At 39.9% G+C, this 19,906-nt stretch overlaps 1 protein-coding gene across 1 annotated transcript in view; it reads right to left on the reverse strand.

The window, feature by feature from the left end:
• The window catches only part of THSD7B (thrombospondin type 1 domain containing 7B), a 313,731-nt gene that overhangs the window by 206,116 nt on the left and 87,709 nt on the right, over window positions 1–19,906 (reverse strand). Inside the window, exon 4 of the mRNA XM_071746457.1 lies at window positions 1,713–2,508. Coding sequence (XP_071602558.1) covers window positions 1,713–2,508 — 796 coding nt within the window. The remainder of the gene's footprint in view (window positions 1–1,712; window positions 2,509–19,906) is intronic.

Here is a 19,906-nt window from a genome sequence, read left to right on the forward strand (position 1 = left end):
TGATATTTGGAGTAAGAGTGAGGGATGGGTCAGGCTCAAGCTTTGAGCAGTAAATGTGAGACACAGCCCCAACAGAAAAAGTCTGCCAGGAGGTGGTTAATGGAATTGTACACTCCCCAAAAGAGGGCTAGAAAAAAAAAAAAAAAAAAAAAAAAGAAAAAAAAAGAAAGAAAGAAGACAGTGTAATTGGGGGTAGAATCTAAAGCTCCTTCTGAACTGTCATCCAGAAATTCAATGTATGACTCACACAGTAACACAAAAAAGAGAAAATATTTGTAGAAATAATGCCCTTAATCTTACAGTGAATACAGCACCAAGCATGTGAGGGCAGAGCATGTGAAATTTTAACAGAATCAGGCCCTTCCCAGAGCCTTTCATAAAGAATGAGATACAAGAGGCAGAAGAGCAGCTAACAAGTGTTAGCAGACATAGACCTGCTGCTGGTCACACACTGGCACAAATCACAAGTGACTCCATTAAAGTCAAGCAGCTATGTGAGCATAAAATCTGTATATTTAGAATCTGCATATATTTAGAAACAAGTAGTAAAGTCAAGATGTTAGAAACTGCTAGAGACATTCACAAAGCTTGACTTTTTTCCAGCCAATAAAAAAAAAATCCGTATTTCGCAATAGGTGTAGTAGGGGGGCAAGAAAAAGGCTAGAACTTATATTTTCACCTCAGTTTGTGTGCAAAATCACTGAAGACACTAACAGGGGTAGAGAATCAGACATAAAGCAGCCCCTTATCTCTGCCATTTGAGTAAGCATCAGTGCCAGAAGTTATAGGTTACTTAAGAACAGCTTGATTTCTGCAAAACTCCAGAGCAGGCTTTTCCAAGAACTTTTAATATCCTTGAAAAACAAAAACCAAGAAGTTGTCCAGAAAACTTAACTTTCTCAGAACTCAATCCATTTCTCAGTCATCTCTGGCTCCTGGCACCCTCCCAAATTCCACCTGAGAGAGCTTAGATTGCTTAATGGAAGAAATTGAGATAATTCATCTTTCCATTATTTGCTGCAAATTACTGTAACCTTCACATTTGAATTACAGCAAAGGAAGTTACAGAGAGTAAAAGAAATTGTTAGATAAAACACACAAGGAGAGAAATCAACCACTACTACCCAAGGCAGATGTGCTCTCTTCTTTCAGCACCCAAGAGCTACACCCAGACAAGAAGACTCCTGAACAAGCACGAGGACAATCACAATAAACACCTGCTAGGAAATCCGTGAGGCCAACTTTTCAGACTTACTATATCCAGTGTTGATTTGCAAGAATGAAGGAGTTTGAGCTGATGCACTTTCACCCTCCTCTTCTGCCAAATATATGGAGTACATGACTGGGAACGAAACCTCCCTCCCTCTAAGCCAGGACCCAGCAACAGTATAAAGTGATATATAATTCCATTTCCCCAATGTTTCCCTCAAAACAACAACAATGAAAATTTAAAAAGAACAAGAAAACCCAGAAGAGAATTATTAAAAACATTAAATGAATTAAACAGCCACAAATCGTAGTGGAACGCAAAATATTCAGCATATGCTGGCTTTACAAGGAGGGGAATTAAATCAAAACAGCGGCCATAAAGAAAACACATAAAAATTTGCATTTTAAAACTGAAGAAAGGGAGTTCTGATGCTGAGGCACTGCCAGGCAGAACCATCAAATAAACCCTCTGGGGATGGAACCAAGAGATGAAGCTCCCTTACCTCAACGCCACGTTTTTTCCATCGCTCCTTACACACCTGACCTGCCTGCTTTGGTACCCGATCTCCACCTCCCCAGCACGGTGCCGGGCTTCAGAGCTTTGCAATCCAAACGTGCTTCTCTCTCCAGAATCCGAACCCAAATCCTGCATAGTCCTCCCCGACAGCTCCACCTCTCCAGGATGGGGAAGCCGGCACTGACCCCAAGGCCCTACACGGAGGCTGTAGGTGTGCTCCTCCTCTCCCAGGGGACAGGTGGGAGCACTGCAAGCCCTGGATTCGGTCAGGTTGGGGCAGGGGGCACCCCCGTAGAGAGGGGGAGCGATGAGGGCCCGCGTCCGGTGCTGCCAGCTCTTGGCGCAGCCCGTGCCGCACCGGGACCAGCTGGAGAACTGGGAGACGACGCAGTCCCGTGGGCAGGGCACCAGGCAGGCTTGCTCTGTGGGCGGCTGTGGTGTGAAGTACTCGCAGATTTCGTGGGCCACGACGGTTCTGTTCCACTTCTGGAGGCAGCGGACCCCCCGGCGCTGCAGCCCGTGCTGGGCGGTAACGCAGCCCCCGGCTCCCACCTCACCGCCAGCCGCGGGGACGAGCCCGCACCTCTCCCATCCCGAAACCTCCCACTCGAACAGCTCCAGGTGCCAATCACAGACTTTAAAGCACCTCCTCTGGCTCTCGGGTTTCTCCTTCTGCTCGCAGTTGGCGGGGTAGGTCGTCCAGCCCTCGGCGTGGGTGCACCAGACGGCCCGACTCCGAAGGCCCCCTGAGCCGCAGTCACCCACGCACCGGCCCCAGTGACCTGCAAAAGAAGGGGGTGTTGAGAAATGACCCTGCCACCCACCCACCCTGGCACCCAGCAGCACCCCAGCAGTGCCCTGCCTTGTATTAAAGCATAAATAACAACCACCTGGTCCCTGAAATTGCTCAACAGCTTCCCAAAGAAGGAGACAGGATCCTACAGTGTTGATACAAAAGCATAAAATTCCTATTTATTTTTCCACCTTCATTAACGACAGTAAAAAAAAAAATCAACATTAATTTTGATCTATTTATTTATATTTTTTTATTACGCAATGTCAAGCCCCTAGCTCTGGAGAATTAACTTCTCTATTCATGAAGAACAACAAGACTACCAACAAAACTGTCATCAGCTGAATGAAATCCCTGGTATTACCACTTCAGTCTTAATGGGACTGGTTGCTGGGTTTGCTTTTCTACAGTAATTTCTCCTCTCAGCATACTCTCACCACAGGACCACTCAGAACTTGAGGTAAAAAAAAATTTTAAAAAAATGCCACGTAACATCTCAAAATAAAGTCGGGCCAGGCACACTTCTGTAGCAGTAAAACGCATCCCAAAGCCTGAGGAAATATGAATATTTAATTTCATTTGTACAAATGAATATAAAAATGATCACAAAGGAGCAATAATCTAATAGGAAAAGAAAGTTGTATTAGATAAGAAAGAAACAGTCTTAATAGAGCAATTAGTCAATGGAATAAACTGCACTGGGAAGCAGCTGAATCATCAACCATGGTGATAAAATGGTGAGGAGACATGCTACGAAAATAACAATATCCTCTTAATAGGAGTTTGAAATGGACAACCTGGCTGGATACTGCAGGACTGGTCCCACTGGGTGCTGCTCCAAAAGCAGAGCCCCAACACCTCACATGCACCCACTTCTCAGTTATTTCTCAGTCACTTCCAACACACAAAGCTCTCCAAGAGGTGGTAAAGCTCAGCATTCAGGAAGAGAAATTTAATTGAAATTAAACCCCAGCAATGTCATCTTTACTTCTGGAGCACATGAACATATCTGTGTAATCCTCTGAATCTTATTCAAGGGTTTGCAAGTGAACTTAATCAGACAAGACTAAATAGAAAGATTTTTCTGTGACAATATTATTCGACAAAAAATCCACCAAGCTGCAAAGATAATCTGAGGGCTATAAAGTACAAAATTGCTTGCAAAGTGAAGAGGAAAAGTAGAAAAAAAAAGCACTCAGGCCAAATCTTAACATATAAAAGAGATTTTGATGATCTTGTCTCAAGAGGGTCTCAACTCATTTCTAAGTTTAAAAACTTTCCAGTGCCTCATAGCAGACATTTCACTCAGTAAGAACATTACATGCATTAATTCTCACTAGCAAGTGCCCTGCAACTACCCTATCTTTTGTATTTTTCCAAGGCAGATGATAAACCTACAATAAATAGCTCAATTTATATTAGAAAATGTTGCTCCAGTCGATTTCTAAAATTGATTTCAAAACTAACAGAATCACTTACATGCTTATGCTACAGTAAAAAGCACACATATATTTAAAAAAAAACAACCCAAAACAGCCCATAATGTCTGTGATTATAATACCAGGTATTTCATTAAATTGATGGTGATTTTGTTGGTAATCCTGTTGTTCTTTCTTCATGAGTAGAGGAGTCATTCCTCCAGAGACAGGGGCTTAACATTGTGTAATAAAAATTTTTTTAAAAAGTGAGCAAGCATTCCTGTTTTTTGGAGGTTTTTTGTCATTGTTAATTAAGGACGAAAAGTAAAAAGGAATTTTATGTCACTGTTTCACACCAAAAGATCTCAGTCCAAGATAAGGACTTATAGCCTGAATGGGAAAAGGCAACATAGAAATACACAGTGCTCTGCAAGTTGTACTACTGAATATTCAAAAAAAAAAAAAAAAAAAAAAAAAAAAAAAAAATTAAAAAAAGAAGGATCTTTAAATACTCTGTTCAAGCTTAGTTACATGAAGAGGTCCATTGACAATTGACATGTTCATCCTTGATACTTCAGATATAGATTTAAAAGAATATTCTTACAAAAATGCCAAAATGATTCAAAACCAGACATGAGATTATGTATCTACTCTCATCTCACTACACCAAACCTCAAGTACTTGGTAGCTTTTCATTAACAGAGGAAAGAAACTACCTTAAAGAATGAGTGTTGCAATGCAACTATATTATGAGCTGATTTCAGCATCTATTCCTATCAAGCAGTTCAGTAAAGGCACTTTAATAGTTTTTGAGAGACGGAAATTCCAGCATGGGGAGAGTTTGGGTGTCACTAGTTTGTTTCTAAAGCCAAAACTCAAGCGCAATAATGTTTCCCTTCAGCAGTGTGTAACAGTATTTTACTCATTAATAAGAACTCGAAACACACTATACCACTTCAGGATTTACTACTGATTTCTTAGGATGGCAAATAACATTAAAAATAGCATTAACACCCCCGTGTAGTAATACAAAGCAGTTGTAGCAGAGGAATGGCCAAATTACACCCACCAAACCTACCACTAGTCCACAGATCTCATTTCATTAATACTTTTATAGATTTCTGGCTGTTGCTCATGAACTACTCAATATAATAGCTGCAGATTTACCAAATCTCTACATTAACAGGCTAAAGAGTCAAGCAGTGGAAGCCTTAGCAAGAAGTGGCCATTACTTAAAGTCAGATGTGAATTTAGCATGAAATATTACAAAAAAACATGTAAACAAGGACTCAAACGTAATTAAACTACTGTTAGACACACCACAATTTGCAATTATTCTCTGGCAAACATGCTAAAAAAGTAGCCTGCTCTTGGCACACCAAAAAAACCCAGCATGAAAAATAGGGAAAAATTAGATGCAAATCCCATTACAACAAATTTTTTTCACTTCCTGATGATCTCATCTCTCCAGGATGCAGCAGTAAACCTATCCACAGTGTTTCACTGCTTAGTTAAATATCCTGTTCAGAAGCTTAAATGAGAAGGATGTGAATACTTCCTAGTGAATAGTCTGCTTTGTAATTAGAACTGAATTACTTTTAGGAGAGTCGTTAAATTCACACTTTCCTTGAAATAAATCTGAGTCAATTAAAAGAAACATCTCAGCATAACGTGGGTAATAATATTAACTGCAGTTTATTAAAAACACACTGGAATTTAGGCATCCAAAGCCAGAACTTCAGAAACATGCTCTACAGAAGACTAAACAAAAGGAAACACATTTCATGGTGATCTGTCTATAGAAAGTATAAAAAGATGGAGATAAAAGGACAGATATAATCCACCTCCTAACCACTGTAACCTAATCAGATCCTGGTGGATGTTTGATCTCATCACAGCAGGACACCGGTGGAAGAATGAGAGAGAGTGGGCATGTGTTGAAACAGAAAACCTCCCAGCTGTATATAAGGGAAAAACCTTATCACTATGAGGTCACCCTCCAAACAGGCTGACCTGAGGGATGTTAGAATATCATCCTGGGAGGTTTTTACAAAGCCCTGGGTTACCTCATGTGCATTCAGTGCTGACTCTGCTCAGAGAGGGAGGTTCCACCAGGTGACCTCCTGTGGTCCTTTCCAATCTGGATGACTCTGTGAAGGAGCATCTCACTGAAAGTAAGGCTTTCTCCACTTGGACTTTCTATCAGGCCACTAAAACACTTCCACTAAAAAATACCACTGGGATCTGCAGAGTACTAAGGAACCTGCAGTAGCACAAATAAATCCATCAGTCACCCAAACCAGAGAGAAATTGAATTAAATCACTATTTCAAAAAAAAAAAAAAAAAGAAGTTAACCAAAACTTGTTTGAGTTGTACAAAAACTGTAAGGGACATTGGGATGTCTTGTTTATGGAAAACTGTAAACAAAGATATCCTGCTATCTCTTACAAGGCATCCATAACACTGCAGACAACAATGACTTGAAAGGCATTAATAAATTATGACTACCCAATAAAGAAAAACTACACATTGTTCTGTTTGCCATCTTTTCTCAGACAGAAAGAGTAGCATACTGTCATCCCATACAGCTTCTCTAATTCTACTAATAACACCCAATGCCACTGCAAGTGTAGTTCATTTGATGTAGTGTGCACTGATTTGCTTTTCCTGCCTCTGAGACCTACATATAATTATGCAATAATTATGTCTGACAGGATACAGTGACATCTGCTCTTTGACACCCAGGTCACACAAGTATCAGGCAAGTGGGCTATTCAGACAATAATTACATATTATAGACAGAGTTAAACACCACTATACATCAAACCTTAAACAGGAATCCCAGTAAGAGCTGCTTAGTAAGTATGTTGTTGCTTAGTAAGGATTGATACAATAATTATGTTCTGTTTAATGTGACATTTAGCTTAATTGCACCCATTTCACCATCTGAGAATTCATTCAACAATAAGCATCTCCCACAATTATTCTGTCCCTGTAGCTATGTACTAATTTGCCAACTTAGGGCAAAATCAGCAACCAGTTAAATAGAGTATTGTGTCAGTAATTTACTTCTAACAGGTAATAGATACTCTCCAAGTCAAATCTGATAGATAAAACAGCCCAGGAACACTGATAAGATTAAGGCACAATCATTGCAATAGTCCTCCTGTTCTCTACACTTTTTTACTATGTCTGTCAGTTTAAGTATCAAATTTAGGAGCAACCATTTCTAGACATTAAGAACCTGGTTTCTAAACAGAATATACTAATTCTTAGACAAAGATCCCCAAACACCACAACAGAGATGTGCAACTTCATTAATGCCTGGTTGAGGAATAGCTCCACCAGATGTGATTGTAACTCCAGAAGATGGCTGCAGTGTCCACTTAATTGAATAATTCTGGCCAAAATTATATCTTTGAGACCAGCCCCCTGCAGAGTCTAGGAAATCAGATCTGGTATATTTAGGTATTTCATATTACAAAGCAACACAGGTATTGCTGCTGTAAGCAAACCTGCCTGCTCCCCTGCCTTCTGGAAGAGCCCTCCTGTGTGCCCACCCTGCATCCACTGCCACATCTCAGCCAAAATACAGCTTTTCTTCCTTGCCCATATTTAACTGTCTCAGTTATTTTGCGATTTATTATTCACAGCAATCCAGTAAAACACTTTCTACTATATTTCAGACGGAAGATGCAATAGAAAATAAAAGACTATTGTGCTATTTGTAACGTGTCACACAGGGCATATAAAATTCCTGATTCCTGGGATTAATTTTAAATACCTTAGGCGCTTTTATAAACTTTCATGACCTACACCAATGAGTAATTCAGCAGCTTAGTTATTCATTTTATTTTAGATCTGAATAGAAGTGAAGTTTAGTGACTTATAGCCATGCAGCACTTTGTTCCAATTTTACATTCCAGGTTTTTGCCTTATCACCCACATGCGGTAACACTCAAGACACACTCCAGCAAGAAAGTCTTTCTGCAGCAAAATGTAATGAACTCTGCTGTTTATGAAAATTCAGTGATTTAGTAACCCCTTGGCACTTGAAGGCAAGACTTCTTAATGCCAAGCACTAATGAAAACTGCATTAGCTGAACTACTCAGCCATGTGCCCACACCCCACAGACAAACCAGGGAAAAATATTCTTTTTTTTCAACTCTTAGCTAAAAAATTAAATACAATAAAATAAAAAAACCCCAATATACATTTTCCAAAACATTTCTGTAATACTCATCTGACATGGGTTTGTGAGAACAGATTTCTTGTCTTGATAGAAACTAAAAATCAGAGACAAAGCCAAAATGTGTATAAATTTATGCATGCTATTAAAACAGAAAGTATAAATAGATGTTATCAGCACATTACAACTCTGAGAGGTACACTGCATGTGAGAATAAAAACATCTCCGTCCTGGATTACAGATAGATATAATCAAACTCTGACCTTTTTAAAATTCTAAGCATCTATGAAAACCAATTCCTTTTAAAACGTAATAGTCTTCATAAGGTGTCCGCAAATGTTACCTTAATAGAAACTGCAGCTGAAAAAAAGTTTCTTCAGTCACTCTATCTTGACTTTGGGGCTTATATTATATTTTACATAAAACCCCTAGAATAAAAAAAAATACTAGTTATTCAGCATCTTCTGAATACCACCAGCTTTCCCGTGGGGAACCCAAGGGAATAGATGGGTTGCTGGACACCCAACTCAATGACACCTTCTAGTGATCCCCAGCCTCCTCCGGAATCTTTAAATATGCTCTCAAGCCCATAGGAAAGCTCAGATCCCTCTAAGCACAAGAAGATCTACTCTGGTATTAGCAGGGAAGCAGAAGGGAGCTGATATCATCGTGAATTATTTCATGTTTGCCTGTAGGAACTGGGTGATTCAGAAGGCCCACACCAGTTTTATATAAACCCACACCAGCAAGTTTGGCACAAGACTTTTCCTCCTTTTCTCTACATGGTTTTCCCCTTGCTTCCCCTCATCCAGGGAACCTCTCCAAGCCATTTCTCCAGTGGGCAGCTCCCAGGTTTCACCCCAGGTCCACCCTCCTGTTAATAGACCAAAACTGGGTGGGATCCCTGCAAAGCAGATACCCCCTACTCTGCTAGAGACCACCTCAGCCACATCTCCTTACCAAAGAACATCAAGATCAGTACTAAAGGACACCTAGAAAGGAACCACACCAGGAAATCTGCTGACAAAGGTTGGCTGCTGTGGCAAAGACAAAAACATCACCATCCCATCTTCCAGACTGTGACAACCAGGGCTTCTAGTTTTCTCTTTAGCACAGCTTAAATTATTTCTGTTCATTGAAATAATAGCGATGTTCCATTTTTCAAAACTTTAAACATTTAAACCTTTTTTTTTTTTTATTAAAAAAAAATGTTCCAGAGGAAAAGCTGAGAAATAATAACCAAATCTGCACACCTGCAAAACCTTTCTGAAGCATCAGAATTTCCTTCACATGCACATAATCACAGAAACGTGTGCATCCCTCTCTAGACATCATTTTTAAGGGAGAATTACATCTTTTTCTGCTCAACTTCATGCTATTCCCTACTTACATATTTTATAACCCACTACAGCACAGAAGCCAGCATTCTTTCTCAGAGACTACAGTAATCAGTACACCCTGGGAAAGGAATCACAATCCAGAACTGCACACAGAGGTGCTGCTGAGCCTGGCAGGGGAATGGCATTAGGTCTCCCTCAGCCTCCAGCAGACTGATGTCCACAAAGGTCCAGTTGTATTCCTGGGGGATGTAACCAGGGCTCCAGGGGGTACTGGGGTCCACCCTGGGGTGCTGGATGGACCACTGAGGAGCCCCAGACAGGGCATCCCTTCTGCCTGTAAGTATTCCCCTTGCTCCAGAGCAGAACTGGGGCTGCCCAAAGTTCTTGGAACAGAAAAGGCAGGTGATAAAATACAGGTACCATGTACTTGTTTAAAAAATACCTTCTCAGTCATATGGGCTAGACAGTTGTTATTCTTAATAAGCATATTAGGAGTGCTATAGAATGGGCAGGATTTCCCCTGGTGCCCAAATTGCTACTAATTAGTGTGTCTGCATAGAGGGAGAAAACCAGTAACAACTCCCTGGCAAGAGACAGCGTAATTATTTCATGTGACAAGTACTATCTTTAAATATGAGCACAATCAATTTTATAAAAACTGGACACAGGCAATTGTAGAACTACAGAAACTGCTTTTCCTGGGCATTTTCTTTTTATCCACAGTCCATAATTAGCCACTTATTATTATACTTACTCTAGATTCTTCCGAAATGATCCAAACTCTAGAGGAAAAGTTTTTGTGGATAAGCACAATTCTCTGCACTACTTGGAAAGAGCTGGGCAGGAATGAACAATCTGAGCAGCTATGCCAAAGTTGGAGAGTGATAAGTGTTCTCCAGCAGTAAATCAATCTGCTCGTCTCACAGATGCTGTGATCACAGGATGCTGACAGGGGGAATGGCTGAGAGGTGAGCAGCAGATAATCAATCCAAGAGGGTCAAGAACTTAAGTTTCCAGACAGCATAAACCAGGATGAAGGGCTTTAAGATGCAAGAGTGACAGGCATACAGTAAACAAACAAACAAACAAAAAAAACCACAAAACAAAACAAAACCAAACAAACCCACACACAAATAACAATGAAAAAAACCCCACCGCCGAAAAACTTAATCGCAAAAAAACCCCAACAAACCTACCAGCCCCCATCCAATTAAATAACCAAGTAAAATTCCCAAAAATTCAACCGTGGGGGGGTAGGGGGAGGAGGAATTAATGTACAAGGAAGGCAATGACAAAGACATTCCCTTTGAAATTGAAATGATCTCCCATTGCATCATAAATTCATCTTCTTGATTGCAAGGTCCAGAAGAACAGAATAGCTCAAATACTTGAGTTTGCACTTGCAGAGCACGATCACATTACCTCATTCAGACTTGCAGGTGTTCAGATTAGAAAAATCTTGGCAATCTTGCAACAAGAATTACAAGATGTAAGTAAGCACAGCATACCTAAATAGGTATGTGAAGAAAGAAAAATCTCCATCCCATCTGGAGGCAGCTTTTTCCAGGCATCCTTCCAAATAACTACACAGGCAGGTGAGTGAGAAGAAAAATATTGCCAGAAGAAGAGCTGTGCATCAGGCCAGAATGAGATCCAGGGATCTTATGAAGAGGCTGGATTATCCTGTGATGCTTTTGAACTAGTTGTTTGTGGTTTTTTAACTGGCCTATTAGAAGTATTTAGGTGCTGGAGATCATGGCAACCAACTACACCCTACCCAGAGAAACAGCTCCTCTGCTGCAGAGCTTTGCTGCAGACCTCCCAAATCACAGCAACAAAACCTAGAACTGGGACAACAGAGCATCACAACATAAAGAGGAATTTTCTTTTCATTTTAGGTTTTAATTTTGTTCTTTCTTTTTTCAGCTGAGTTTGATTACCAAGAGCAAAAGCCAGTAGCATTTTGAGGATAAACAAAGCAGAGAACACCCCAGTCTTGGCCATAAACCTCTCTCAGTCCATTAACAGGAACCCAAACATTGCAAGTCCTGCAGCAGGCAGGGTGCTAATGCAGGGTCCCAGGGTAGGAACAAGTATGTCTGGGGGAAGAGACAGGCTGGTGGTTTGTTGGTTTCTTTTCTTTTCCTTTTCCTTTTCCCTTCCTCTTCCCCTTCCCTTTCCCTTTCCCCTTCCCTTCCCCTTCCCTTTCCATTTCCCCTTCCCTTCCTTTCCCTTCCCCTTCCCTTTCCCTTTCCCCTTCCCTTCCCTTCCTTTCCCTTCCCTTTCTCTTCTCTTTTCCTTCCCCTTCCCTTTCCCCTTCCCTTCCCTTCCCTTCCTTTCCCTTCCCCTTCCCTTTCCCTTCCCTTCCCTTCCCTTCCCTTCCCTTCCCTTCCCTTCCCTTCCCTTCCCTTCCCTTCCCTTCCCTTCCCTTCCCTTCCCTTCCCTTCCCTTCCCTTTTCCTTTTCCTTTTCCTTTTCTTTTTCCTTTTCCTTTTCCTTTCCAACATCTGCACTGCTGAAATAAAGGAAACTGAAAAGAAAATGTCAGTTCCAGTAATTCAAAGATAGAAGCGTTCAAGCATCAAACTGGACCCTAAAATTACGCAGAGGTCAGCCTTACAATGTTATTCGATCCTCACTACCTTTTTGGCAGACATGTAGCTCATGTTATTCTGAATTTATAGTGGTTGCGTACTTCTGAATAGTTGTCAGCTATCACTGAAATCCTAACAGATGTGCACCTTTACATGCTTTTTCACAAGCCTCAGCACAAATGATAAAACCGAGTCCTCGAAATGCTTTAACATCTGAGAATAAATATTCTTAGGATGACTTTGCCAGCACAGCCCCATGTTTCTTTTACAGCTCACTAAGAGATGTGGCAGGGTGCTGGGAGCATTCAGGAATTCTGCTGGGGCTGTTTGCTGAGCAGACATGAACAGATTTGAATTTTGAAATCTGGTCACTGTTGCCATAAAAGATATCAAGCTGTATTTTTTTTTTTTTTAATGGTAACATGGAAAAATATCAGGTGTACATATGCTGTACACATATTTTACATCCAGACTTAAGCATCTGTTTTTATAATGTTAGCACACACTATGCAACTCAAGATTTTGAGAAACACATTCTTATGCATAAGAAATCATCTAACAAGATCTCAAAAAATGTAGTCCTTAATAGATTTAATTAACAGATTAATGATGTGCATAGCATGCATGGTCTAAAAAGCAAAGACTCACATTAAATTTGTTTCTGTTTCACAGAAGCTTTCTGTAGAATATCTGTGCTAATGTAATTACACATCTGGCACTGCTGCTGGTTATAACTGCAGAGATATTTATAAACAGCTACTAATTTATACCAGAGTACCTAGATGTTCCAATGTTTTTACACTACAAATAAAGATATTTGCATGAAAATTCAAGTTGAAAGAATTGTGTTCTGTAGCTCTGAGTGGTTCTGGTGAATGTATAATGTGTTCATTTAGCCTGCAAAATAAATCTGACACTTACAGTATTGTCATGACCACCGGTGAAACCTGCATAAACTAAGTATGCCTCAAGCTCACCTTTATATAAAAGGGGTCAAGTACAAATTTTTAGACAGTTTTAAATTAAACATCAGCACCAGCAATCATCTCTGTTACACTGTGTCACCAGCCCTGCTAAACTAATGTTTTAAAATATCATTTCATGGCAATGCTCATTCATCATCCTCACTGTAACCAGGAAATGATGGAAAACCAGGCCAGAATAATGGAAATCCCACATTATCTTGACCAGTATTGTCAAGAAAATGCAGTGGTTATTAATTTAAATATGCTTCAAAGAAGGACCACAGCTTCAAACACGATTCAAGAAGATAAAAAGCCATGCCAGCCTCAAGCTGCTTTCAGTTCAATTTAGGTCACATTTGGATTCATCACGATAGCACCTGAAATCCCCCAACTTACAGAATACTGACAGAAGCTGCTTCTTCCCAAAGTGTTTCATCAAAGGAGCATACGAGTCCCAAAGGGAGGGAGTTACTGAAAGGAGATGCTATCTAAGGAACCTTGCAACACCCAAGTGCTCAAGCTCAGGAGTGCCTGCATGAGAGAAAAAAGCCAAGCCAACCCTTTTTGCTTCACATTTCAAGGCACATCCCATTAAGGAAAATCATACATTATTTAATAAAAGGAAAAGCATATATGTGTGAATGTGCATTACCTAGCTATCAAATATACATGCACACGTATAGAGAGAGATGCTAGGAGATATTTACATCCAAATTATCCCATTTCACTCCCAATTTGGAATCAATCCCTGTTTTTTTCTCTTGGTCTGTACCTGGTGCACCAGACGCATAGGTAAAATGTCATGAGTTCCGTATCATGGGTTCTGAAGTACTGGAGCCAGCTTCTCATCCTTCTCCAAGGAGACACTCCCAGTGCCTTGCAGGTCATGATGGAAGCTGTGGATACTTTTGAAGATGACTAATGACAGGTCATGGAATAAACATGGAAATCTGCTCACCTAATTACTCCAACCCCACAGAAAGTCAACTGGACAGATAGAACACAGAGTGATTTGGGGGGAACAAAACCACTCAGCTACTCCTCCCAAACCACAGATGTCAAAGGGCTTTTAATTTTGCTTCTTTTATATGAGTAAGAGGTTTCCTTATAAACCAGCTTATTAGCATGTCCCAGCTGGTTCATTAACCAGCACACAGACATTCACTACCACCACAAGGAAACGGAAATGTTACAGAAAGAGCTTTCTTCAGAAATGGAGGGGGCTATCTGGCCCCTTCCAGAAGAAATTCCACCTCTCAGACTTCTCCCCAGGCAGGTTTAAAGAATTCCCAAGCCCACAGCAAAGTTGGCATATCCATCCATGAACTGCAGTGCTAATAAATCTGTCTGCACCCTCAACAGATGGACAACACTCAGGTGCAGGTAAATCAGACTGGTAGTTCTGGAAATAAGAAAAATTGGTTCTTCCACTAAGGGTACTGAATAACTGCACCTAACTGAGTTTTAATTCCAGTGGGGATTCTTTAAGTCAGTCAAGTCACTTGGAAATATTCTTCTATTTGAAATGTCTATTCCTTTCTTATGATTCCCATAATAAACATTCAGAATATTCTGAAGTAACGGAAATTTGATTTGAGATCCTTTTAACAGTAAGCCATATATTTTATACATACAAAGAGAAATGACTGGTTGAATGGCAAAAATCAATGATGGGAGCTAAGAAAATGGAATCCATATTAATTAAATGTTAAAAACATTTACAGTCTGTCCTATTTGAAATTCAGAAAGTCAAGATATTTCTCATCTTTGAAAACTGACCCTAAGTGACTCGAGCTCTTTCTCAGATGACAAGGAAAGATTTTTAGTTTACATCAAGTCTTGATATTACTGCATATAGATATATATGTATAAGGTGAGTTCTTTATTCACTTTATATACAGGATGCATGTATATATATATATAATTATTTATACATGTATATATATATAATTATTATATACATTATATATAACAATGTACACAAACTTCAGGTCTTTTTAAAATAAACAAAAAATCAGATTTCTTTAAAGAATATTCACTGCTCTCAGGATGTGCTTGTAAACCATTTACAACAAATTCTTTCCATGCTAAAACCAGTTGCAACTTTATTCTCTTAAGGATAAGGGAGGGAAAAATATCTCCTGAACCTCAAAGCTCAGTGCCTAAGAAGGTAAAGTTGGCAGGTTTGTCATTCATTCTTCTACTTGAAGGTCCCAAGTAGCTCCATCAATTAGATCAGTTGGGTTTATGGTCCCATCACTCTTTCCAAACCATTTCACTGCACCATCTTTCATTCTCATAAACCAATAAAACAATCTTGACAGGCAAACTAAGCAACTAAATACTTTTCCACAATAATTTTTACACAGGCAAATACACAATATTCATGACTACTCAGCCAACATTTCTATTCATCTGAATTTGTCTGATTACAATAGTTGCTGCTCAAAGAATTTTCCACTGATAGTGATGGAAGTGTGATCACACAACATATACATGTAACAACCTTATTTATTTTCACATGCTACCAGTTTCCACCAGACTAAGAAAGCAGAAGGTTCTCTCCCTGCATCCAGACAACCTTGCACCATACTCTGCAGAAAGTGAGAAACTACAACAGTGTATGCACTCCTAAGCTAAGCTTCTCCATCAGCATGGTTTGGAGGACTTTTTTCTGGACCACATTTCCCTGTATCACATTTGTCCTTCAGGAAACCTTCCCACTGAATCCTACAGGATTGTCCGGCAGAACAAGCTAAAAGCCCATGGTCCAGAAATCAAGGAACAACCTTTCATGCCCAACTTCTCCTTCTAACTTCCATCAGGATCTCAATCTCTTGGTCACTGGGGCCAAAGTTACTGATTGCCACATTCCTGATCTATTCCTATGTACCTGTAAATAGCCCAGCTTGTAAATCACCACCTTAGGTGGCCTGTCCAGGGACACTTTCCACTGGACCAGGTTGACCAAAGCCCCATCCAACCTGGCTGGAATGAAATTTGTAATGAAAATGAAATTTGTATTCCTCCTAGGAAAAGACTCCAGCTCCTGACAACCCACCATCACCAGGAGGAAACCACTAACCTTAGGACACAGAGCAGCAGGGTGAGAGTAATGCCAGGAAAGATGCAGAAGTTGGGAACTGTGTGTATAACAACGTTGACTGCCTTGCTTTTTTTCTTTTACAATTAGATCTTGGCTAATAATGATGAGACTCTTAGGATTTCAGTTCTACTAACAAGAATTCATTGGTTATTCTTAGATACCTAAGGTGTGCTTCCTCTTTGCCCAAGAGCAAGGAGAGAAAAAATTACCTTAAGGCAGACACACTTTGACTTTCTTGGGAGATGGTCTCTTTCTTCTCAGTCCATATGGATCTGGGAATTTGCACTCCTGCAACTGCAACCCCAAGCCCTGTCACTACAGCAATTACAGAAGATGGAGAATCCCATTCTCCCAAATCAGAGCAAGCAGAGCACTCTGCTAGAATGCTGGTAAACACACAAGTGCCTGCTGTAATGCAACACATCCAAATCGTCTCAGGAATAAATAAGCTTTAAATATTGGTGTAAGTAGAAATACAGATGTTTTGTATCAGTCCTCTAAGAAACTTTCTTTATATTTATGAGATCCTGCAATGCCTTAAAAAACCACAAGCTCACTGTGGCTCTCCAACTGCAGAGTTCAGAGGCTCAGGTACTGCAACAGACCTTGATCTCTTCAAATAATTAATTTCATTTCACATGGAATATTTGTAGGACACGATACTTAGGAGAACAATTGCCTTTTTTTTTTTTTTAAATAGCAACTATTCAGAGCATTTTATGAACTCTTCCTGAGATTAAGGCTGCAATAAAACAGTTTCCTATGTGAATGAACCCCACCTATAACAAGTCTGTAGGGTTTTTTTACATTCAAAATATACAGGAAACCAGATTTTCCCCACTGAAACTTCAGCAAGGTTCAGAAATACCTTTGTACAGCCACATGAAACTCCTAAATCAAGCAATTATAATAAAACTTCTTATACAAGCTACATTAAAATATTAATTCAGCATCAAGTCCTCACATAAATGGCACCAGCAGTATCAACAGCATATGTCATCTGATCCACAAGCATTACAGCATTAGAACAAATCACTGGGTGTCAATCACACCAATAAAAGAAAGGGGGGTTTTACTGATCATGATGCACATTCTTTGCCCCAGGGAGGAAGAACAGCTGCTGGTATTTCCTGCAAAATCCTTCATATTTCCCCTCTTTAGGGAATTTAAGCTCCAGTCAAATTAATTGGTTGGGCAGGCTGGAGAACCCATTGATTTCTCCTGGTCTACTTTAAGTAGAGCTCTTTCTCCAGAGCTTGCCAGCTCAAGGAGAAAAAAAAAAAGAAACTACAAGAGCAAATATCTTTCCCTACTTCATTCATGTTCTTGGGGGATCATGAGTGTCAGGATGTCCAGAAACACCTACGGCATCATCTTCCAAAGAAAACAGAGTGCCAAATTCTGCTTCTCTCTTACACCAGCATCAATTCAAACTGAGCAGACTGAGTCCATGTTCCTACTCTGTTCCTCATTTTTCACTGCCCTAGATGTTGGATGTCAAGCCAATTGCTAAGTTTCATTAATGAAGCTCACTTTGCCAAGAAACAATTTAAGCAATGTCTTTGAATTTCCAAATGGATATCAGACTGTTAAATAATTTCTTTTAAGATGTCACAGGAAAGAAGCCAGTATCGACTCAGACCTGCTTCCAACTGATCTCTAATCCATATTACAATAATAATGTAAATTATCACTAAAGAGTGGTTAGCAGTTGTGGTCAGATCACATGGCAGGCAGGCAAGCTCAACCAATAAGTAAATTGTAAGGGAGAATGGTAAATGTGCTGATTATGTAAATGTAAGTGTTTGAAGTCAAAGATGTGGGCCTGTATTTCACTGATAAAATGCATAAAATAGAAAGAGACACTGCATAAGCAATTAAATTTAACTTTTTAATCAATAAAAGGGGAAACTGGGACCTAAATCCACTTTATAGGATTTAGCAATCAAAGTCTTCCTGCAACTCAAAGACAGCTGTGATCCCTCTTTAACTAGGGGGGAACTTACCATAAGACCAAAAAAAAAAGTCACATTCTATCTTGATACAACAGACAAGAGAATCATCTATCATTAGATAATTTGGTGGTAGTGATGCTCCTTTAGTTCTTGTTGGCATTCTTTGTAAATAAAGCTGTGCTTCCTGCAGTTTTGATGGCAACATCTCACAAGAGGGTGATGTATAGGTCCCCCTGTCCTTGTTAGCACTTTGGTGCTTCTTGTAGATCCAGTGTTTTTCCAAGCATTCCAGAAACAGGAAGCATACCGTGCCTTTAAGCTTGAACTTTCTTGCAAAAACATAAGGTCAGAAGAACTCGGGTTGGTTCCAAGATGTCCACAGCTACAAAGCATCAATTCTTCCACCTTATCCTAGGAGAAGGCAACCCACACTGTCAAACAGTGGGCGACCACTCAGTTGGAAAATCCACTTGACCTCACTACTGTCTGCCAAATAGACAGCCCACCTAATTTTTCTCTCCTCTCCTCATAGATTTATTTCCCTGTGCTGCCATTCAAATATGGTACAATCTACCACCAGCCATCAACTCCTCTTCAAAAAACTCCACACATTCAGCAATTTCAACAGACACTGATAATGCCAAACTTCTTCCACTGCCCTTACAGACAACTGCTGTGTTGTCTGCTGTGTTGAGGCAGCAGTGGTCAGGCTTCATTCTAAAAAGCACGAGGTGACTGCCAGCTGCAACGCCTTTGATAGTTCACTAATTAATGATCAAGAATGAATTTGCTTCGGCATAATTTTATGCTTTTATATGGATATCTTGTTTGATTATAATTATCACAGGCTGTAGAAGTTTATTAGAGCCAATCATTTCTTAATGGAATTAAAATCCCAAGGGAACCATGTGAAGTAATTTTTATTGGTGAAAATGATGAGAGCTTATAACCAAAAGGGAGCCTACCAGTCTACCATAATTATTCCAAAGTATAAATTTAAAACAAACTGCATGAATTTTTCAACATTTTCATGAATACTCAAGTTAAAACAATCACAAGGTGTTAGAAGCAGCAGAATGAGCTGATCTTCAGGCTCCTTCTAGCTCCTCTAGTATTCACCTACTTGGGGAGGGGATTATTGCAGCCTTCTCCAGGATGAAATCCCCCATTCTCAGAACAGTTCCCTGGGTTATTGCCTCTGCTTCCCAGCCCTGTTAACCAAACACCCCTCATTTTTTCTCTTTCACAACACTGTGCCACTTCCTATTAAAATAAGTCTAAAAAAACCATTTCTTCACAACACTAACAATAATTTGGTCTTTCACTCAAAGGTACACCATTAAGATTGGAGGGTAAAAACAGTAAGAAGTTTCCATGAACAGATTCTATATGGTGTACATCTTAGCTCGTTCTTTTACACATTTTTAGAATTCCTGCACCTTGGAGCTGGTGAAACAAATTATTGCCTTTCTCATGCTGTCATTCTCCCTCTATTGTCATCCTATAACAGTGTACCTTTTCTTTTGCTGCTCAGTCAAGAGCCTTTCAGGTTTTAGTATGCTCTTTACCCCACGACCTGCTTAAGAAAAGTAATACATAGCATACTGATGGGTGCCAGAATGTGATTTATTTCCCATTTCACAGTTTCCCCTGAGAACCCAAGTAATCACTGAAAGAACATCTCATCACTGCCACTGCTTTAGTCCCACTTGCTCCCCGTTAAGAGTGTCTTTTGATTTAACACCTTGCATTTAACCAAGATAATATTATAGTCTTCTTAAAAATGTTGAATTTTGAGAAATAAATCTTTAGCAAGACA

Source organism: Heliangelus exortis, chromosome 6, assembly GCF_036169615.1.
Source record: "Heliangelus exortis chromosome 6, bHelExo1.hap1, whole genome shotgun sequence".
NCBI classification, from domain to species: Eukaryota; Metazoa; Chordata; class Aves; order Apodiformes; family Trochilidae; genus Heliangelus; species Heliangelus exortis.